This window comes from Epargyreus clarus, unplaced genomic scaffold, assembly GCF_041222505.1.
Source record: "Epargyreus clarus isolate Ecla_fem2 unplaced genomic scaffold, WU_Ecla_fem_2.2 ptg000029l, whole genome shotgun sequence".
In the NCBI taxonomy this organism is placed as follows: domain Eukaryota; kingdom Metazoa; phylum Arthropoda; class Insecta; order Lepidoptera; family Hesperiidae; genus Epargyreus; species Epargyreus clarus.
In genome coordinates this window covers 4853260-4877932 of record NW_027332235.1, presented here as the reverse complement: position 1 = coordinate 4877932, position 24673 = coordinate 4853260, and the positions used below count along the sequence as shown (strand labels likewise).

Below are 24673 nucleotides of genomic sequence, written 5' to 3'. Positions count from 1 at the left end.
AAAAATGTTTCTAGTTGATCCCAGCTTTTCAATTTTATTTACATCTACATTATGATTGGCACAACTAGTTACATACAACCATACATTAAACACTTATTTTAATATTAATTAAATTGTTTTAAGAAGGGATAAAACTAGATGAAACTTTATTGGAATAATGTTGTACAAGGTAATCAGAATCTATCCATGTTATCCATATAATATAGATGTTATTATTTGTATCTTATCGACAGACATAAATCAACTTTTTTTAAACACCAGGATGATTCTTCCCATACTATAACACCAAACAATACTGACATTTACACGTGACACTTGTACAAGTAGGTAAATACTAAAATAGACATGACCACGTAATTTATTTACCCTTACCGTTCCATATTTTGCTCCTAAATGAAACATCGCTCGGGTAACTTCACTATACCATTATGAATCGCTTCCGCGTAGTTACAAACTAGTTTTATCCCAACTTTGTAACATGCATTTACTCGGAATAGCTCTTGACATCACATAAAACGTTAATCGAATATCCCGTGAGCGTTTACGGGATATTAATAGAAAAGTGGGAGTCCTCGTCGTGGTGCAAATGGTTTTTCTTATCACCGTAATAAAAAGAACCGTTCGATGCGTCTTCGATACAAAAGGGGGCTGGTTCCTTCACATAATCCACTTTGCTAGTGTGGACTCTTGTCTCCCGTGCACAGAAGCTGGATTTGTTGTTGGTGATGCTGGATAGAGGTGTGTTGTCGCGGCGGGTGTGATCGAAATTGATGGTCCTGGAGCCGCTCCGCCGTACCTTCCGACAGAGCAGCGTCTCGTGGAACGCCAGCCTGTATCTGTTGAAGACAGAGTGATTAATGATGTTGTATCTTAGCTATGTTACTCTAGTTTCTGTTACAACTAGCATTGGTTTGTGGGTATGTGTGCGATTTTTTACTTTGTTTATGTATTTTTTTGAATTTAAATATAGGAGTAGTAGACGAGCATGCAGTCTACCTGATGATAACTGGCTGGATGGCTACTGCCGCCCATGGATATTTGTAACCAACCCCAGATAGGATTAGATAGTCCTTCCAGAGGTCGGCCACAGATGCGCAGCTACCCCTGAGGACTAAGCTGGAACGCCTCTGAAAAGTATGTCTCCCTTATCATACCTTCAAATCAGAACACAGCAGCACTTAACGCGGCTGTTTTGAGGCAGAAATAGTTAGTATGCTGGTAAGGTACTATTCGGCAATCTTTTTTTTTATTGCTTAGGGATAACCAGAGCTTACGCCTTTGTAATTATCCACACATTTACATACATGTAGTAAAATAGACACTAGTCCATTCTAATGTTCTAAGCCATTACCAAAGTATAATCTAGTTCTAGACTATTGTTCAAAATAATCCTTATTGTTCAAACTATAATTAAGTTATTATCTAGATATCGCTAGCGCCCAGGCGTGAAACTATTCAGGTACTACGAAACATTTACTATGCATAACTTGAAGCCATTAGCCTCATCTGATACATTTTGATTGAAGGTAGGTACAAAATTTGTATATATTTCAAAGATATTGATATAAATATATTAATTAGAATTAAAAAATACATAATATATAAACGTTATAATCATATATGTTTACAAATCGTTATAAAACTTAGTTATATTAGTGGTTGAATGTTTGCCTCAACAGTAGACGTGCGTGCCTGGGGCTCGAACCTCGGACCCCCTAATTGACAGGCCGAGTTTCTAACCACTAAAACCTAACCAATCCATTCATATTGTTATTCAACAAAGCATAAATTAAAATTATGAAGTATACCGACTCCAAAAAATACAACAAGAATTCTTATTTAGTTTTCGGGGTAGCAACAAGCCTTAGGTCTATAGAATATAGACTAATCTATTATTTCTATAACATAAAATATATTACTTATACAGGGTGTTTTTTCAAAGGGTACCCAAATTTTTTTACCATATTCTAGACATCAATAATGTTATGTACAAAATGTCAAAACTTTAAAATCCCTCTTAATTATTTAATTACATTAATTCTAAGTTATTCCAAATTCTGCGTACATTATGGACAACCGTTGCATAGTACGCGCAGTCATTGATAATGACACTAGCACTAACGCACACAAACTCGTAATACAAGTATGCCGACGCGCGGTTCTTCATTGAGACTGACACGCACACAAGTCCTTAGGACCGTCATAATGAACAAATACACACTACCCACATTACGACTTTATTGTTTTAAAACGAATGTATAAATTTTATGGCATATTTAAAAAATTGGAATCAACTATTTACAGCAAATTAACTTACCTAATTACATAATTATTGAATGTCCCTTATAAAACACACTGGTATTTACATTGTCTACATATCACTGGTATTTCAAAAACTGTTCAAAGTGGAGTCCATTTCTCTCAATAGCTGAGCACGCTTTTTTAAATTGTTTTTTAACATTATTTGTGTTTGGACACTTTTCACTTCACTAAAATCTGTAATTATTTTATTGCGTAGGTTCTCATAACTCTGGGCTTCCTCAACGTAAACAAGTCTTTTAATTGCTCCCCATAAATAAAAGTCTAAAGGAGCTAACGGAGTCTAACGGAGCTGCTAAAATCGTCGTCGTATTAGGTACTCTTAAGTTATTTCCATGTATTTGTAAACGCGGTAAAGAGTCACTTTCATAAAGTCTTTGCGCACCACGTAAACTTTTACCATTTAAAATGTAGCACCGTACCATCTCATAATACTCGCGGTTCGTATAACTTATTTGATTTTGTGCCGCCATTTTCACTCATAAAAAATAGCAAACACATTCGAAAATCGGTCACGGTCGACTGGCGCCACTGGCGGCCGGCGGGCGGCGGGTGCGCATCACAGGTGTCTGCGAGGACGAGGGGGAAAGGGGTTGTACGAAACTAGGCGATCGCTAGCCGAATATTACCGATATCTCCCTGCATAGTTTTTATGTTTGTGTGCGAGCGCTCAGAGTAGTGTGTGATAATAAATAGCAGAACTTATGAATGATAGTTTTCGTTGTTGAAATCATGTCCATGAGTTCTGTATTTAGGGGATAAAATGGTTCAATATTTCTTAACATTTTTTTTATTATTTTATTTCAAAAATCGGTTATTTAACCGCTTCTGAACCATCTGTGTCAATTTGGGTACCCTTTGAAAAAACACCCTGTATAAATCCCCAAAATTAATTTCTATTAATCGTGTAGTCTACGTAAGGTAATCAAAGAAGTTAATTAATATTGCTTCTTAAGGAAATATACCCAGTTTATGTAAGTCCGGTAATCATTGAATGACATGATCAAAGCCACAAAGATTAATATTTGTCAGTTTCTTCGTAACGAGTTTCACCCTAAAAATAGTCAAGTGTGAGTCGGTGTCGAACATAGATTTTTTTTTTTATAATATAGGAGTAGCAGGCGAGCCTGCAGTCCATCTGATAGTAAGTGGCTACTGTCGCTCATGGACATCTGTAATCAACCCCAGATAGGATTAGATATTCCTACCTGAGTTCGGCCACAGATGCGCCGCTACCCCTGAGGACTAAGCTGGAACGCCTCGGAAAAGTCTGTCTCCCTTACCACACCGCAATACAGCAGCGCCTAACACTGCTGTTATTAGGTAGAAATAAGTGTGGCGGTGGTGCCGCCGGAGTCGAACCACAAAGGGTTCTACCACCTTCAATCCCGTACCCGTAGTAGTATCAAGTAAGAGATTCTGGAGTCCTCTTAGCAACGCCGAGGACGGCCACCGGGGGGGTTTTAGTGCAGTAAGAGTCCCACATAATCCCGTGTTGCTCCCACGTCGTCGGGTACCGTTTAAAGGTTTCCCCCTCAAAAACAAACAAAGGCATATCCAAATCAATAGCATGGTTGTAACCACGACTTGTTGCAGCGATTTATAAGCGAACAAATCGGAAAAACATCGCGACACACACAATGTAGAGACGCGGTGACATTAAAATGAAACAGACGGTATAATTAGCAAAATATGGACGGCAAATTGGATTAGATTGGATCGTATTGTCTAATGCCTAGATATATTGTCTAATGTATTGTCTAATCTAGTCGTAATTACCTTTCTATAAAGAAAGGTTACGGCGGAATAATTAAATCGCTCACACACATCGGTATTTAAGATATAAAGGAAATAGAATTAATAAGACCTTAATAACACTTTCTAAAGGACAATGCCCATGAAAGTATGGACCGCCGTCCAGAGTTGCATCAAATTGAAACTTGTTGTGGACGATGTATAATTAACCAAATACTACCACCAATAATTATTTTTTAGATCAGCACCCGGGTTCTGAAGTTATTTACCGAAATGTTACACAACCTCAAAATCGAAAATATCCGACGATAGATTGATGGTCGGGTTTACTGATAGTAGGTATCTATAATGTAGTTCGACTAACATATTCCATTTACTTTTAAAATTAGTAGGTAAAAAAACCTAAAGTAATCCTAAAAAACCTAAAATAATGAATTCCGAGTATGAAATACCGCCATTTTAATTTTTAAGAACAACAATCAACATTTCGTCTCATTTTTTCTTAAATGGAACCCCCTTGTTCAAAGAAACTATTCTGATCGACAAAGTATGTAAAAAAATCAAAAAATAATTTTAATATTACTTTCATTTTGATGCATGAGAAAAATCATTAATAAAAACACTAATAGATCTTATTGAATTCCGAGTATAAAATTCCGCCATTTTAATTTTTAAGAACAACAATCAACATTCCGTCTTATTTTATCTTAAATGGAATCCCCTGTTCAAAGAAACTATTCTAATCGACAAATTATGTGAAAAAAATCAAAAAATAATTTTAATATTACTTTCATTATGACGCATGAGAAAAATCAGTACCAAGAATGGGCATTGTCCTTTAATTAACAACTCCGTAATACTTGTAAAATGATATTAAGTTTGTTCTATTACAAGCTAAGCACGCAAGTTCAACAACAAATTAATCCGCCTAGCCTTAAAATTTCAACGTGTTTTGTAGGTTTCCTAGGGAATATTAAAACTTCTTCGTGTAGAAACTCTTAATACGAACGAAGAGCCGTCCATGCAGAAAAAGGATTCTTTATGCTCTAATAACATTTTAAAAATAATTTATATCAAACGTGAAATATAATTCTTCATACATGCAACCGATGCGGGGTCTGACCATGTGGAAAACTCTTCGAGGCGTACAATGGCAATGTATATATGGGCGGCGAGACCTTTTATAATATATAATATTATTTATTTATTTATTTATTTATTAATTTATGCACACAAAAATACAACATAAAAGAGAGCTATATCTAAAATTTAGTGCAAAGGCACTGCTTATTTCTAAAGAAATTTCTTCCAGCAGACCTGAGATTGGAAATTTGTTAACACCTGGTAAGCGTGCACTTTTAACATAATATATAACGTGAATAATATTATAATATATGAACATAAATATATATATCTATATAAAGTAATAAAATACACATAAAATATACACATACATTTAATACTTAGATACATAATATTTTCATACTCATACGGTTAAGGAAAGGTAGTGATGTTTTACTCTTTTCTTGAAGATATGGATGTTTTTAGAGTCGCGTATATTTGGAGGGAGCGAATTCCACAACCTGACTGCATGAACAGTGAAGGAGTTGGAATAGGAACTGGTTCTATGTGATGGGAAGTTAAGGAGAGTCTTTAAATGGGTTCTACAGGGAGCAATAGAAGGACGTGCGGGAGAGAAACGCTCTCGCAGATAGGATGGAGAGGTTGGATTGTGACGGATATTATATAGCAAGCATAAAATCCGAGTGTTTCTGCGAAGGCGGATTGGGAGCCACTTGAGATCCTTGCGAAAGTGTGAGACATGGTCAAACTTACGAATTCCGAAGATGAAACGAATACATAGGTTTTGCAAGCGCTCAAGTTTGTTAAGTAGCTCCTCTGTAGCATCCAGGTAACAGGTGTCAGCATAGTCAATAATGGGTTGAATTATTGATTGAGCGAGAGAAATTTTAGTTTTCAAGGGCAAGACATCTTGTAGGCATTTTAGCGTATGAAATGAATGGTGCACCTTACTACTGACTGCACTGACGTGTGCATTCCACGAGAGGGTGGAGTTGATGATAAGCCCAAGATCTTTGACTGTATCACTATATGGTATAAGGGTACCGTCTAAATTTACTGAGCCCAATGATGAAAAGTTTATTAGGCTCCGTGCATGTCTACTACCGATTATGATCGCCTGCGTTTTATGTGGATTAATCTTGAGACCAAAGGACTTAGACCATTCAGTAATCCGACTTATATTTTCGTTGATTGCAGTGATGGCTAAGTCACATTGCTCCGCAGGAAAGTGGTGGTAAACTTGCAAATCGTCGGCGTAAAGATGATATTTGGAAGAAATTACATTTGTGACAGAATTGATGAATATTGAAAAAAGTAAAGGAGAGAGAACGCCACCCTGAGGCACACCCGCGTGCAGCTCACAAGAGTCTGAAAAGAAATTGTCCACACGAACACGCTGCGAGCGGCCCCGAAGATATGAATCGAACCATAAAATGGCGGTTGAAGAAATGTTGATGGATCGGAGAATTCCTAGAAGTATGTCGAAGTCAACGGAAGAGAAAGCGTTACTAAAATCTAACAATACTAATAGTGTTAGCTGCTTATTCTCTATAGCCCAGCGTATGTCTTCTGTCACCTTTAAAAGAGCAGTGGTAGTGCTGTGGCTTTGGCGAAATCCAGACTGAAATGTGTTGAGGACACCGTTAACAGAAAGAAAAGAGGACAATTGAGCATGAACAATGTGCTCAAGGACTTTAGAAAGAAAAGGTAAGATGGAGATGGGTCGGTAGTGAGATAGCATGGAAGGAGAAGTGACTTTGGGTAACGGGATTATGTGCGCCTGTTTCCACACTGCTGGAAAAGTACTAGAGGATAAAGAATGGTTAAATATATGAGTGAGTATAGGAAGGACAAAAGGTAGAATCAGTACTATCATCCTTGAGCACAGATTGTCATTCCCAACTGAAGTAGAAGAAATGGCAAGTACCGATTTCTTCACTATTTCCTCTGAGACAAGAGAAAAGCAAAAACTAGGATGTGATGGTTTTGACAAACCTGCCAATGAATCTAAAGTCCGAGATTTGATATAAGGATCCATAACTGTCGATGAGTGAGAGAAATAATTATTTAAATCGCTTAGATCAATATCTTGACAAGCTGCATTGGGAGATTTGCCAATACCAACAGATTTTAGAAATCTCCATACATCAGCTGTACTTTTATTGGTGAGAGAATCATGGAAATAGCGTCTCTTTGCATCTTTACACAGACGATTGCAGCGGTTGCGTAATACCTTATAAGACGTAAGATTACGATCTGTGGGACACCTCTTATACCTCCTTTTGGCTTTGTCTCGACGTGCCATAAGTTCTTTGATTTCAGCAGTGATCCAAGGCGCAGGTTTACGCCTAGTCTTGACACGTCGCAGTGGAGCATGCTTGTCATACAGTGTAAGGATAGCCGCTGAAAAACTATTTACTTTTCCGTCAATACTGCAATCATTGTACACCGGGGACCAGTCCAAGATACGAACATCATGCCGCAATGCCTCCAGATCGATGCCCTTGTAACTACGAAGAAGAAGATAATGAGGATTACGTTTAGGAGAACGAATGCGGTAAGAAAGATAGACCAAATCATGGTAGGAAAACGAGGCAGAAAGTTGCCCGTGCCTGACAACATTATCCGGGGATGAGACGATCATCAGATCGAGAAGCGAGGGAGTACAATTAGGGAATGTATGAGTAGCGGAAAGAGACAGGAGTTCAAGATTGAAAGAATTTAAAAGTGATGTGAGTCTAGAAGAGCGGGAATCATTTTTTAGTAAACATGTATTGAAATCACCCATTAGTATTATATGCTCATATATAGGACACAGCTCGCTAAGAATTAAATCAAGTTGTTCAAAGTAATCAACAGTAAGATTAGGGCTATAAAAAACAGATAGTAAAACTTTAACCTTATTAACAGATATTTCAATAAACAAATATTCTGCAGATTGAGTGTACTCGGAAGGAGATGCGCTGACTACTTTGTGGGAAATACCGGAGCGTAGGTATATGGCAACACCGCCACACCCTCTACCGATACGATCATTTCGAATGAGATCAAAGCCTGGTAACGCGAACTGGGCAGAAGGAAGAGAAGGTTTGAGAAAGGACTCAGAAATAAGAAGAGCATCAAGGTGGTCGCTGCTGAAGGATGCTAGAAGATCAGAGTAGTGCCGAGGAACACTTTGAACGTTTATGTGTGCTATGTTAAGGTGATTGGGATGACACAATGCGGAAATCTGATCATGCAGTGTTATTGTGCCTAAAGAATCGCCATCTGCGCTAAGAAAACTGTTGTCTGTGGAAGAACAAGAGTAAAAATTATCGTTAAGCTGAATATCAACCAAATCATTCATAATATGTAATGTATGAGTATAATCAAAATATAAATAATTGTATATCAAATTGTAATAATATAAAGTAATATTATATTATATGTAAAACAAAAATAAAATAATATAAACAAAACTGCCAAACCCCCTGCTCACTGGTACTGTGGAAGAATTTTTTATTCTACGAAGTGATACAATACATATTTAAAATAAGTTTACATTCAAAATTTTATATTACGACATTTATGAACTAATGCACTAATAAAAATTAGAAATAATGACGGAAAAAAAATATATTAAAAAACAGAAAAACAAAAATACAAGATAAAACAATATTGCCTTCATAAACACTAAAATTTTAAAAGTGAAATACAATTTCTGGACGTAGCGACATTAGTCTAAAGTCATTATCGAGATCGCTGTCACTACTGTCATATGTCACTAATGAGTGCTAACTTTTCGTTGATGTATCGGCTAATAAAATGAGTGCAACTAATTATCAGCTAAAAATAAATGCTACTAGAGCATACAATTAGTTACATTGCAATGCAACATAAAGTGAAGTGATAACAGTTTATTTTATGAATAACGAAGTACCGACGAATAATACATACCAACAACAGACTATTGTACGACCAATTGAGAAGGTACCTTCAGAGAATTCCATACATAAACAATAAGAAATTGGTGCTTCAGTTACGCCTGCGAGTCTTCCTGGGTGCATTGACTTGTGACTTTTGGACGGTTGTTCTCGGCGACGACGAGTCCTGGTCACCCGTAGCCGGACCAGACGGAAATTGAGATGTGAGTTGTTGAAGCTCACCTGAAGACTCAATTTTCCGTCTTGACTTGTCTGGAAGTATGATCAATATCTTCCCCTCAGACGTCCAACACTGCTTAGTACCAAAATGATCGCGGGCAGCCAGGAATACTTGATGCCGTGACTTTGTCAGGAACTCTGAGATTGTGATGCCGGTGCCCTTTAGTGCCGTTTTGGTATCCCAGACAAGATGTCTATGCTCCACATCACGGAATCTAATTAGCACTGGACGAGTCTTAGCTTGAGAGGAGCCCAGACGATGACAAACTTGTAAGTTGTCAAGCGAAACTTCTGTCAACTTCATTTGGTCGGTTAATACTTTAAGCACAGCGTCATGCAAGTTTTCATTTGGTTTTTCAGGTAAACCATGGAGTAACAGCACCTTCCTCCTCATGGCTGTCTCATGTCTATCAAGCCCAAGTGTCAGTAATTCAACTTGTGACTTTAAAGTTGACAGAGTTTGCCACACAAAAGTTTTAAAGTCAAGAAACTCACGGGACAGCGATGAAACGTCAGGGTGTGCAGATCCAGATCCAGTTGTGACTTTTTGTAATTTATCTTCGTAGTCCCTCATGCGAGTGCTAAATAGTTTCTCAAGCTTGTCCATATTGTTGGCCAGTTGGATGTCCATTATTGTGGTGACAGAATTATGTATTAGTGACCGTAGAATGTGATAGGTAAATTTACAGTGGAAGCAGGTGGGTTTTGTAAGTGTCTACAACATATATTTTGTAAACAAAAGTGCAATTATAAATTAAAATACACAAAAACTAAGAGAGCAAAAAATTTCGCGTGTTTATGTTCTCCTACCCACAGAGGAAAAAAAAAGTATTAATTATTATCATGTTAATTTTGATTGTCAATGTGGAATTAATATTTAAATTAAAATATGGACGACCTCCGGTAGTACTTCAAAACACTTTGTTAGTCATACCAAATAAATTATATGAATTATAATAATATTAAAATATTTATTCTCGTATTTTTAAAACAATATTTTAAATATAATGTTATTTTATTAATAGTTAAATTTATTGTGAACCACGTCACTTGTTATAACAAAACAAGTGACGTGAGAGGGTAGTTCTTAGGCTGTTTGTCACTTGAGTAGTATTTAAGTCCACGCGCTGGTAGAGCGTGATTCATTGAATTCGCATTTAATCAGTCGTGTAAGCCGTTACTCTACCCGAATTGTAAATAAAAGTGAATATAAGTCATTCTCATATTAAAGTCGTTTCGTTCAGTTTATTAATAAAGTGCGGTAGTGGGATATCGCCGACATATACGTTTGTCAAAAGTTATGAGCGTGTTACAAATTATTTATTACTCGCTTGAACGGCAACGGAAAAGATTGTATTGTACGTGTCACGTTTGATAGTTCATAAAATAAAAAATTCTCAACGGTGTGTCAAATCTATCAATCTTCGTTTGGTCAGCGTAATGGATTATGGCCTTAACCGCTCTCAGTCTGAGAGGAGACCCGTGCCCAGAACCCTTACCATGAGTTTTTATGTTTTGACTGTTTTGGTATTTTTTTATGTATTTGCCCATAGAAATTCCAATCAGCGCCCCTAGCGGATTGTATCAGAACTATAGTGTCAGTAACGTAACATTAAATGTCTAAATTGACAAAATGGCGCTTTATGTAAAAGACATGTGAGGCAGACAAACAGACTGAGCACTTAGTTATTGTTATATTTACTCAGTCTACTAAGCAAACACAACAGTATAATGGATTGAGTAAACGTAATGTAAAATTGTGGGATGTTTTGATAACTCATGGTAAGGGTACAGTTCTTGGCCAAAATCGAAAGCGAAATTTCCGTAAGCGTAAGCGAAACAGTCCGTCATATTTTTATGTCCTATGAGATTAATGTCTTGTCTGAGGTCGGCCACAAATACGTTTTTAACCCTGAGAATTAAGTTTCAACGCCTCAGAAAAAAGGTATCTCCATTAAAAACACCTTTAAAATCAGAACACAGCAGCGCTTGTTATTATGCAGAAATATAGCGGTGGCGCCACCGGAGTCGAACCACCTTCAAAATGAGGCCTATGAAAGTGGCAGCTAAGGCATAAATAAAGGGTAAAATATCAGCTTCATATATTAACATCGAACAATATGGAGGTAACTCGATGTCATTAATCTCAATTTGTGCAAAATTTAATCATTTCAAAGTGAGGTTTCATTTTAGAATATATTAAACGACGCCTTCTCAAGTCTGCGATTAAATACGTTAATAATGTATAATTTTATTAATACCTCTTTGTCTATATTATATAGAAAATATATTTTACTTAATATTTTCCCTACACACATCGTACATAATAAAATAACTCCCTTCTGTCTTCTTGTCCGTTTGTTTTTATATGACGGTGCTCAGGAACCAGCGATCCGATATACATAATTCCTTTTTTAATATGAAAGTAAATTAACTGGATAGGTTTTCGATTTTTATAAAATCGAAGTAGCAAATATGTTTGCTAGCAGTCTACCATGGTAAGGATCCACTACAGTCTATTAACATCTGAAACTGCAATATTTTCAACTCCATATACAACAGGAGTTCTACCTACAGCCGAAGGCCGAACACAGCTGCCTTGCCATTCCTGAGTACTAAAATGGACACCTCAAATATAAGATAGCCGACTGAAATACAAGAACTGCTTCACACTTGAAATAGGTGTGACGGTGGTATCCCTCCGATCAAATTCTACTTCCCAGTAACTTTTTTTTTATAATGTAAGAGTAGCAGACGAGCATGCAGTCCACCTGATGGTAAGTGGCTACTGCCGCCCATGGACATCTGGAATCAACCCCAGATAAGATTTGATATTCCTACCTGAGGTCGGCCACAGATGCGCCGCTACCCCTGAGGACTAAGCTGGAAGCCTTTTATGTTCTTAATCACCATCTTCTTAATTCGCACATAAATACCAATCTTTCTGTAGGCATATCTTAAAACTATTGAGCTGATGAAAGTAGATAGATAGGACTTCGCGGCGGATAACAAATTTACCTTTAAAATGTTGAGGGGTTTCTTCGTAAAATTATAAAACAACCGCTCTAAGGTTGGTAGAGTATAAAATATGTACGTAGCACCAGTGTCTACGAAATTTACTTATTAAAACTTTAATACTAAACTGACTGACAGATGTGAATTTTTACACAGTTTCTTCTTGTACATTTTGTAAAATGTACATGAAGGGTAAGGAACGAATCTTCGAATTCATATTTTGCAGCACCATCATTCCACTGGTATGAATGTCGAAGGGTTCAAATTTCATGAATGCGCCTAAGATTTTTCATTAACTGTATATTAGTTCAATCTTTATTATTTACTTTAATGGCGATGGAAATTCTCGTGAGCAAGCCTTTTTTTACGACCCCCCCTCCTGTGGCCGCCCTCAGCGCTTCTCGGAGAACTCCGAGATCTCCGATGGAACACAACCGGAGTCCTCCAAGCGCGATTCCACGATCGGGCTCTGCCCTGGGGGAGCAGTCTTCACTCCTCCCGCACCATCTGGTGTTCACGAAGGTATGCGACCACACATGTCGTCGTCCTTCCTGTTATCGCTAACTGGTCAGTTCGAGCTCCCACTCTTACCGCCCGCAACCCCGGAAGCCCCCTTTTAGTCGACTCTTACGAAAGGTAGGGGTTACCGTAGCCTTATTCTAGTCCCGGAACTACAAGGTCATTCGTGAGGAAACCTACATCATGACTAAGAGTGTTGCAAAAAAACTTAAACTTTTTTGAACTTAACATTCCGCACTTGAACGGCATGGTGGAGGGTGACCCAAAACCTTTCCATTCTATGAATAGAAATCCTTTCAATCACTCATTTAAAGAATTATGTTTAAGGAGCCAAAAAGTAGATAATAGCTTGTGTCAAAATAAAAAATCGAGATCGTCTCTGAACGGTTATTATTAAAATAATGTCGAAAGAAACCCTATAGTTAATATGGAGTTTAATAAATAAAAACACTTTTCTCCCAAACACACAAATCCATAAAGTGCGGTACATATAGAGCGGCGGCAGAGGCCCTCCCTGCCTCACAAAAAAGCTTCATGGCATTTGACGTCACGTCATTCTTGTCTGGTTTATCCCTAAGGCGTGTCAATAGAAGTTTCTCGCGAAAAGCTATTATCTACTTATAATTCTTGTAATACCTATTGTAGGCGATGACATCAAGTCTAATATTGTACTTACGTCAATTCACAAAACCTTCGAGAATATCAGATATTTTCACGAAGAACCCGCGTGGGTACGTAATATGCTAGTGACAAGTGATAGGTGTCGCGGGAGAAATGTCCTTCGACTATAAATATTAAATGTCCAGCTAAGGGACAGCCCTCATATATTACGGCCTCCTGTCATTGATGTGTGTAGATCGCAGGATATTTTTGGAGTCTACGTAATGTAGATATATCTTAGGTAACAAATGATGAGCTAGATTATTTTTATGATTTTATATGACTTGTGTAGATGTAAAGCAATGTACAAACAAGTGAAGTAGTTAGAATATGGGTGACCGCTGGTGGCATAATTACATGTGTACTTAACATGAGGGCACGTTAAGGCCCACATTTATATCTACAGACGTTGAACGTGTCGTGTCAGACAAAATCATATGTTTCTATGTAATATTGTAACAGGCACGGCCCGTGTCGGTCGTGTAACGGCATAAATACGTTCATACACATTGCATAGAACGTAGCATTTGCTTTTGCTATGGATCTTATCTGGCACCAAGATATAAATTGCACCATAAGCCGTCAGCTCTGGTTGTTATCAAAAGATGCCAGTCTTTAAATTTATTTCTTTTTTATTAATTAGTGTTGTTTTTGAAATTTGTCCAGAATTTTTTTTATGTAAAATATCATCGCCACATCTACATGTTACTAGGGAGAAGCAGTTCTTGCTGACTATCTTGGATATGAGGCGATCATCTTCTTCTCTGAAATGACAATGCATCTGAGATTGTCTTCAGGTAGAACACCTGTTAGTTACCTATTGATGTCCCTGGCTTGCAGTGATCAATAGTCCAAATATCATAAAAATGGATCAAGTAGTTACTATCAGGTGGAGTGCGTATTCGTTGCTACTTCAATATTATTTAAACAAAATCGTTTGTAATTTACATTAGTCCACGGTGCGACCGCAACACGGGCAGCGCAGAAAAGACTAACTGGGTTACATCAGTGCTCGCTTTAAGTTAACTATCGGTCATCGTAGACCACCACGCATCTGTGATAGACTTCGGATAGAACACCTGCATTACCGATTACTGATAACCCTGGGTAGCGGTGACCAAATATTCCAAATACGATAATAATGGATGAAATAGTATATACTATCAGATGGACTGCATATGATAATTATTTAAAAAATAATAAGGAATGTGAAATAATACTTTATTAAATTATATCCATATTTTTCTATTGACAGTCAACAACTCGGTTGCCTGGAGACTTGATATCCAACAAAGGTGTTATTAATTTTCGTTACGGAATTTCTCGATTCGGTCGCTGCGCTCAAAGCCCGCGATATAAGCTATGCAATAGCTTAAAAACCGCTTGTAATTTACAAGCGATATATTATTCCACACTGTCCACAGTGAGACCGCAACACGGGTAGCGCTTAGTAAAGACTAACTGAGTTACATGTGGTCGCTCTGGGTTAACTATCGATCGTTACGGTTCTATCGGGGTTGGTTCGACAGGGTGCTTTTAACCGTGTAATTGGTGACCTGTTAGCTTTGTGCTGAAAGGATAGAATGTCTATGTAGGAATATGCAAAATCAAAACAGTAGTAGGTAGGCATTTGTTCGTGTTCGTGTGTCAACCATTTTCTTGTTTTTTGCTTGGCTGTTATACCAATTATAATATATCAATAAAAGGTACTTAAGGAATCGTTCAAGTATTACCTAAGCACTTTTAGGGGGGCGGGGGCCTTTGCTTTGCTTATTTTGGATGACATGGGGGGTAGCGGAGTCTAGATGATGATTACGTCATCGGTAGTTTATTACTTGTTTACACGAATGGCAACCCTCACATTGTCTTTACTTGAAAGCGAAACGCATTTTCAGGCATTCCCGCAAACATCATACATACGTTTAGGCATTTTTAAAATGATAATTATAACATTCTAATTATAAAACACAACAAATAGAAAAAAAACAATACATGAATTGAAAAATGTTTACGTAAACATGGGGGAGCTTTTCTTACTTTTGCTGACAATGGGGATGGGGGGGGGGGGTAAATAATTGTAATAAATCTGCTTACGTAAAACTTGAACGGCCCCTAAATTGTAAATTATGATTATGTTCAAATTTCGACCGCTAGGACCTCAAAACAACTACGCTATAACACTAATGTTATAAGACAAAAGAATTCGTTGGTTGCTAACTATGGATACCTTTATCGATTTTTTTTAAAGCTTCAGGAAATCTAATTGGGCCAGGTCCCAGTCGTAGTGCCATTGTACCTAAAAGCATTGTTTAGTCATCCCCTTGTTAGCGAACAAGAGAAAATAATATCTAGGTTGACTGGATGGAGCTTGCTTCATAGACTTTGATTTTTTGCTGTATATTCTATTCATATCATTGAAGGTGGTAGAATCCTTTGCGGTTCGACTCCGGCGGCACCACCGCCACACCTATTCCTATCTAATAACAGCAGTGTTAGGTGCTGCTGTGTTCTGGTTTAAAGGGTGTTGTAAGGGAGACAGACTTTTCCGAGGCGTTCCAGCTTAGTCCTCAGGGGTAGCGGCGCATCTGTAGCCGTCCTCAGGTAGGAATATTTAATCCTATCTGGGGTTGATTACATATGGCCATGGGCGGCAGTAGCCACTTACCATCAGGTGGACTGTATGCTCGTCTACTACTCCTATATTATAAAAAAAATCTATGTCTAAAGCAGTAATAGTGATAGGCTTCTCAATTGCAGAGTTCGTGGTTCGAATAGTAAAAAACACACCTCTGATTCTCAAAGGTATGTGTGTTGAATTCGTTATTCGATTCTGAAGTCTCCGGTTCGAAACGTGTTCCTTAATTTATAGCTATCTTGTTTTCCTTTTGGAAAGGGCTTTATGCAAACCTTTGTATTTATTTGACGCTTTCTACGCTTCTAGACCACTACCAAACATTACATAAAATTCTCTATATCGTGGGTGTTATGGGCACTCAAGGACTCCAAACATCTATACCCAGACCCATACAATTCTTAATTTATCTTTTAAATGTTGGACTGGCCAGGAATGACCCCGGAACCATGTTGGTTCGTCAGATTGATATGGTGACCGCTCCGTCTCCGCCGGTCGTCTTTTACTTTTACTCAGGTTATTTTCCAAAATTATCTAGATAGAAACGTAGCTAAGACGTCGTATCTAGAGACCCAGGTACAAAATAATCGAAACACAAATTGATCACTGAATTAGAAGTTACAAATATATACACTCCTCTAGGGAATCTAACTATACTAGCTGTGATATAAAACTAAGTAGACTTTTCTACTTAAATAAAACTGTATTAAATTCTGTAATAATGGAAAAAGTTTCGGTTTACGCCAAGTTTTTCAACTTCACTCAATAACAGCTGTCAACTAGTTATAAATTTAAAAGACTGAATATATAATGGAATGGTAAAATAATGCTTAAGCAAATTTGTGTAAAAGTATTTTTGGTACTTTCAAAACTTTCAATGTAGGTTTTGTATGTAACTTTTTACATTAGGAAATTGCAATTTAAATATTCCCTATGTCACTACCACAATTTAGACGAGTTCAACGACACCTTATATTTTAGGATCCGTCAATCTTTTTGGGATGCTGGGCAAAGATTGAGACTCACAAAATATAGTGCCCTGTAACACACGGACAGACGGTCAGACAGCGGAGGCTTAGTAATAGGGTATTACCCTTTACCCTTACCGGTATTACCCTTTGAGTACGGATCCCTAAAAACATTACCTTCCGCAGTCGGATAAAAAATAAAATATACAATCTCAACATATACTAATGGAACATTGCTCTCTTTTGTAAAATAAAAAATATAGTCTATGACAGCAGCAATAACCCACAGCAAAATGTAATGTAAAATTAGGCATAATGCTATGAAAATATGTAAGTGAAGTAGACGAGCCAGGCTGTGGGTCCATTAACTGCCTAATGCTTCTGACAGCACTACTTACAACTTCTATATGTTAAAAAGTACAATCATGTTAATATAAGCTTATCGGTGCTTACATACGCTCAACTTAATGTTATACATAAACATTCAATCTTACATAGGCATTAAATAAAATATACAAAACATTTGGTGCAAATGAATGGAATAAATGGAAGCTTTTTGAAATCTGACACTAAAGGCTCTCTCAGACGGACTGTAATTGTATAGTCTGTAGTCCGTCCAGTAATAAATAATCGTGTATTGAAATCCACTTTTACTACATGTTCATTATATGTATGTTGAATTAATAGTTGCATATGAACTGCGCGCAGTTCATAATTGACAATATGCGGCGACGTTACACAACTGCAACCGACTGCATGCAGTCAGTGCATCAAGTCACGGCAGAAGGCAGAAGGCTGGTCAGGTCGTTGCCTGCATTTCAAACCATTAAACCAGCTTACCATATGAATTGAAAACATGCAGTCCTCCTGAAAAAGCCCTTATATTCACATTTTACGACGATGTAACATATCAACAGCAAATAAATAGTCCGAAAACCCCTTATGTTTACATTTTATTTATCACAATCGATATATTTTCATTCTGAAAAAGGTTTCCTTTCAACTCCAAACACGTCGACAATACAGATTACCCATATCAGATTTATTTGAAAAGAACAGCGATTATTTCATGTTTAAAAAGGTTTTATTTACTTTGTTTTATCCCCAATGAAAATCCCAATATGAAAGTATTAACTTTGTATTTGACTTTATGTTTGAATAGATTTTATTTACCATCCGTAAAAGGTTGCCTAAAGATTATATAAGCATGAAATATGTAATAAAGGGCAAATAACATTTATTTTCTCTGTAATTTTAGAGGTCTAAAAACGCTATGTGGTTTTGACTCAGGCGACACCATCGCCACACTTTTTCTGTCTTACAAAAGCAGTGTTAAGCGCTGCTGTGTTCTGGTTTAAAGGATGTGGTTAGGGAGCCGTAGTTTTCCGAGACATTCCAACTTTGTCCTCAGGGGCAGCGGCGGCTTTATGGCCAACCGTATTTAAACTTGTGTCAATTAATAGCGTTACGCCTTATTTAGTAAATGATCAATTTTAATTAATTTTTGCCTAACACAGAATTTAAGCCGGCGATAATTGTCAAATTTAGAAGTTTGGTAGGTAAGAGGTAGGAGTTTTATTTCAAAATGGCGATACTGTACATAGGTTTGCTAAAACATGCGATAATTATTAATTATCAAACTTCGAAGTTTGGCAGGTAAGATCGAGGAGGTCTACTTCAAAATGGCCATTTTGTAGATAGGTTTCCAAAGTTTAATAAGTAAATGCCCTTTGACATCCATAAAGTTAACAAAATCATTACGTCGAATTTCTTCTGTCGATTTTGCTGTCATCATTTTTCTCTAATGCCCTAAAAGAAGTACTTATATAACTTGAATAAAAAGTTAGGATATTTCTATTGTTCTATTCGGAAATGTTTACATACTTTCATTTGCAGTAGTAGCCACGTAGCAACAAATAAATAGGGCGACGGTCCGAAAAGTGAGAACTGCGTAAAAAAAATAGTTTCTTTAAACTAAAGGGTCACTTCTAGAATCCCTTGTCCGCTTTTATTACAGTTATAGTGACATATGTCCCTTTGCCGGGTACATTTTGGGACAAAATTGCTTTGTGATCTACCCGTTCTGAAAAGTTTGCTATCCTTTCGTTTGTAGTTTTGTTCGGTGACGTCAAAAACAGTTTTGTAACTGTTACGTTATGTTGTGTAAATATGTTCTATTGTTAGATAAATGGGCGGGAATCTAATTAAACATGATTTTGTATTCGTATCCGCATATTTCTGTCGCGCTTACGGTCTTCTTGTTTTTTCGTCTTTTCGTATTTTTCAGAATAAAGAACGTGTTGATGCAAATCGAGAAAGGTACACCAGTATTTTGCTTTTAGTTTTATATGTCCCTTGATATGTAAGATCCTACGAAAATACGCCAACTTGTCGACAGTATACAGAATTAGTATAATAAGTTCTTACATAAATAATATAGAGCCAATCAGAACGTTCATAGAAATTGTATTATTTAGGATAGGATATAAATAACTTATAATTTGCCTAAATTTTCATTATTTGTTATACTTACAATGAAATGCAAGCCAGCCATTTTCTTAGTATCTAACGTAATATTAACTTTAATACTAAAACGTCTAACGTAATATTTGATACGATACATCGTTAATTACTGAAAGCCAAATTATTTTACCTTTCAGCAAGAGCAAACTCTTAGATAAATTAAACTTGCTTGCCTTTTGGCCAGCTACGGTATTAAAGGATGTATTTTGGGAGTCTGTCACAAACACAATTAATTCAGTAAGGGAGCGACTTATATTGTAAAATGTTTCTCAGAGGTAGCAGGCATTGCTACTTGGGTAGGTGCATTTAAGATCGTAAAGCATCTCGTGGTCGTGATCGTAAAACAAATCAAGCTGTTTACCAGGTAAATCAAGTGCTAATTGTTAAAATTCATTTACTTGAACTTTAGGGAACTCTCAGCAATGTTTTCACCTTTACAGAGCAATTGATAATTAATATATCCATTAAAATCCATTAGTAGAGGATCCTATCTGATCTGCACGGAACTTTAATGGATGAAACGTTTTTGCATATCAAATTAAATATGTCCAAAAATATATTGCAATATGTTGATAAGGACAATGGTACAAAATTATTAAAATCGTGTATTGTCATCGGTTTTTGATAATTCTTCAAAATTTTGAATTAAACTGAACGTTCAAAGTGGATAGAAATCGGGTTCAAAGATTCCATTCTGTTACGTACATACATACATACAACCCAAGCTAATAAAATCGTGTTAAAAACGTTTCATCCATTAACCACCTCGATGCAGATCAACATATTGGGATCTTATATCACATGACTCACAATTACCTCTTTTTTTATTTTTACGAGGTGGAAACCTTCAAAAGGTACCCGAAGACGTGGGAGCGACGCCGGGATATGTGGGATTTTTACCGTACTAAAACCCCCCCGGCGGCCATCCTCGGCGCTTGGTGGAGAACTCCGGGATCTCCGATGGAACACAACCGAAGTCCTCCGAGCGCGATGCCCCAATCGGGCTCTTCCCTTGGGGAGCAGTTTGCGCTCCTCCCACACACCTAGAGTTTACAACGGTATGCGGCCGCACACACCGTCGTCCTTCCCGAGGTTACATGCTGGACGGTTCGAGCTCCCACTCTCGCCACCCACAGCCCCAGAAGCCCCCTTTTAGTCGCGACTCACACTTACCTAGCACTCATGACGTTGTACAGAATAGGGTTGACAGTAGCGGACACGTAGTACAAGGCACCAGCCACGTTGAAGAGGTGCTCGTTGATGACGTGGAACTGGGGAAGGTTGTGGCCGTAGATGAAGAAGAGCCGCTGCACGTGGAACGGCGTCCAGCACACGAAGAACGCGATCACGACTGCCACTGGTGACAAATGAGGAATCAGTATTGATTCTATTATTTGAATTATGGTTTAAGATTAAAGGTTAAGCAAACAGGGCGTTACAGGCACGTGCCGTGGTAGAAAAAATGTAGAACGTGCTAGAATCCTATGTAGTTCGATCCCGGCGGCATCATCTAATAACAGCAGTGTTAAACGCTGCTATGTTCTGTGTAACTTTTTGTGTCAGTAAAATCATAAAACGCACCGTGCAGACACGGGCCGTGCCTGTAAAAATGTTGTATTGAATAATATGATTTTGTCTGCTACAACTCGTGTCTGACGCATTCAATGTCTGTCGATGTAAACGGGGCGTTAAAGAGGCAACTTAACTAGTTGAAACCGGTTTAGGCTGCTATATTCCGGTTCGTAAAAGCATGTAGAAGTGCGATAAGATACATTCACTTTTAGGATTCAAAACGCGATTCTATGTACGATTATGTTTTCATTTGTATATTATATTTTTGTATCTTTGTATATTTTTGTATCAAAATATTTATTAACATAGTATCCTTCGCCGAGATGATCTTCTTTTAAAAATGAGATCTTACTCTGGAAAACCTAAATTATTAAATAAAATTTTTACAACCAATTCTTTCATTTATCGATATTAGTGAAGTTCAAATATAATTTAAAAAATCCGATCGCGGTCTTTGACCTCTAATTCTTAAGGCGAGTTTTAGAAGAGCCCTTAAAATATTAAACAAGATTTATCGCCACCACCAACCCCCGACACAAATCGCGTTATAAGTCACTTCGCGAACTGCAATTGACAAGCTTAACTAGATTTAACTCGAATTCAATCGACGACTTATCGATTTATGGGGCCATATTGTGAAGTGTCAATACCCACGACGGACTGTCGCGTTTCTACGTCGGAGGATAATAAATACCAGATACCGGATTTGTTGTGTTACATGTTGTGACAAGTTTGGTCGATTTATGGGCTATTTGTGAAGCGCCAATACTCATGACGGACTGTCGCGTTTCTACGTCGAAGGCTAATAAATACCGGATACCGGATTTGTTGTGTTACATGTTGTGACGAGTTTGGTCGATTTATGGGACTATTTGTGAAGCGCCAATACTCATGACGGACTGTCGTGTTTCTACGTCGGAGGATAATAAATAGAGAAACGGACAGTAAAGCCGGATATGTGGTATATCTCAAATAGGAAACTAATCCTATTTTGAGTTCAGATGTCCATGGGCGGCAGTAGCTACTTAAATGTACTGCATGTTTATTTCCTACTCCTATATTATAAAATAAACATCTCGCAGGTCACAAGACCAGTTTGGGAATTGGGAAAGAAAATAATAAAGGGTCCAAGATATCCGGAAGGGTATTGACCCCTAAAGAGATAATCAAGATCTCTAAATCTCTGCCCGGGGAGAAATAATCAAGAGCCGAATTCCGCCTAATATCCTAAAAATTACCATCGCAATAAAACGTCTTAATTAATGTTCATGGGTTATCTTTTAGGGTCTTCCGGAATATATTTCTGGATTAGGTGAATTTCTTGTTTCTAGTGGTTGTATAAGAAATGTGCGTAGGAACACTCATTGCTTAATAATTGGCTTGAGTAATGAGTAATTAAAAGCCTCGCAAAATAAAGAATATTTATCGGGAAATAGTTTAGTAATTATGCTCGTTATTCTTTGGCAAACTTCCGTTGTCATTTTTGTCCTAAAATCAGTGGCATCACTAGTTGTACTAACAGAATAATTTTTGGAAATGTTAAACCGATGTTTAGGGATATAAGATTTTAATTAGATTTGAAATTCATATTTTACAGAGTCATATTTAGGGCCGTAAGATTGTTTTAAAATTTACGTATTGGAGAAAAAATACAAGAAACTGACATTCGCCAGTTCTAACTGAAAATACGTAAGAGATTATACAAAAGAAATACGAATGTCGTAGGAAGTCGTTAAAAATAAACGCTGGGGTGTTTTAAACAGTGAAAAACGTTTCTTCGGATGTGTTTAATGTCAATTAAACGTAAACAACGGACACACATTAAAATTGTGGCGGCATGTTTTATGGTCTGTGTTCCGGCCGCATCTTGCTCTAATCTTAATTAAAAATATATTACAAGAATTTCTTCTTCATAACAAAGTCGTAGTGCAACATGACATACATATAATTGATTTAATATGATGATTTGATATTATTGATTTTAAGGTGGTAGAACCCTTTGTGGTTCGACTCCGGCGGCACCACCGCCACACCTATTTCTGCCTAATAATAGCAGTGTCAGGCGCTGCTGTGTTCCGTTTTGAAGGGTGTGGTAAGGGAGACATACTTTTTCGAGGCGTTCCAGCTTAGTCCTCAGGGGTAGCGGCGCATCTGTGGCCGACCTCAGGTAGAGATATATTCCTATCTGGGGTTGATTACAGATGTCCATAGGCGGCAGTAGCCACTTACCATCAGGTGGACTGCATGCTCGTTTGCTACTCCTATATTATAAAAAAAAAAAAAAATGTACTTTCATTGGAATGACAGTGGCGCCATCTGTCGAAAAGTAGTCGTACCAACTCAGAAACCTTCGTGGGCTCATGCACAACAAATTTGCTAAAGATCATCACATGATCAAATGTAATGTTTACGATTGCAGACAAACATTCATTTTTATATTTATATATATAGTGTTAAGCGTTGCTGTGCTCTAGTTTGTAAGATGTTGTAAGGGAGGCCTTATGAGGCCAACTTAATCCTTAGGGGCAGCAATACATTTGTGGTCGAAATCAGATAGGACTCTAGGAGGGTCCTATAACGCCAAATTTTAATATATAATATATATTTTATTTTGGGTATTTGCTACTTCTTTTACCTACCATGACAGACATACTAGTAAATGAAATGTCACAATTTAAACTATCTTCCTATAAAGGTTTAATAGTTAGTACATAACATTTTGAAAAATGTTGTGTTCTTGTATGGTCCTCTTTTATTTTTTATTTTTTTATATTTAATACTTTTGTTATAGTAGTCATACCACACTCTTAAGTGTCTATATTTCGGTTCAAGAGATAGAGCCCCGTGACTGACGGAAAGCGGAGGCTTAGTAAAACGGTCTCGTTTTACCCTTTAAATACGGAACCCTAAAAATAACGTATCATTGCCGTTAGTATTATGACAAAGATCGTAGTCATTGCCCTTATAGAGGTACTACTGTACAAAAAATTCGGCTTATTCGGGCATCCCAATATATCATCTGGCTTATCCGGGATCTCTACTTTTCATAGAACGTGAGGTTATTTATCTTTACATTGTTGGTTTACGTTTTTGTGAGTATATAAAACGTATTTATTCATAACTTTACTAAGGTCAATATACTCTATGAACCTAGTTCATCGGTTTTATGATATTGTTTGCTACTTAAGGAACACGCAGTCCATCTGATGGTAAGTGGCTGCTGATGCCTATAGACATGTGTATTCAACCCCAGATAAGATTAGTTTCCTACTTGAGGTTGGTCACAGGTGCGTTGCTATCCCTAAGCGCTAAGTTGGAACGTTTCAGATAAGTATGTCTCCCTTACAAAAACCTTCAAAGCGTAGGGTAACCCTTCAAACCTGTCAGAGGTCGTAAAACCAGCTGTTTGACCGCACTTATTTGTAACGCTAAGCAGTTTTTACGTTTCGATGGGAGAATGTGGATGCCGACTATCTTAAACATGT

General features: G+C 37.4%; 1 protein-coding gene across 1 annotated transcript in view; it reads right to left on the bottom strand.

The window, feature by feature from the left end:
- Nucleotides 1–407: 407 nt before the first annotated feature.
- Nucleotides 408–24673, bottom strand: part of NGR-A25 (neuropeptide receptor A25) — a 145533-nt gene continuing 121267 nt past the window's right edge. The window contains exons 6-7 of the mRNA XM_073089441.1: nt 20790–20973; nt 408–836 (exon numbers count right to left, since the gene is read on the bottom strand). Coding sequence (XP_072945542.1) covers nt 542–836; nt 20790–20973 — 479 coding nt within the window. The 3' untranslated portion in view covers nt 408–541. The remainder of the gene's footprint in view (nt 837–20789; nt 20974–24673) is intronic.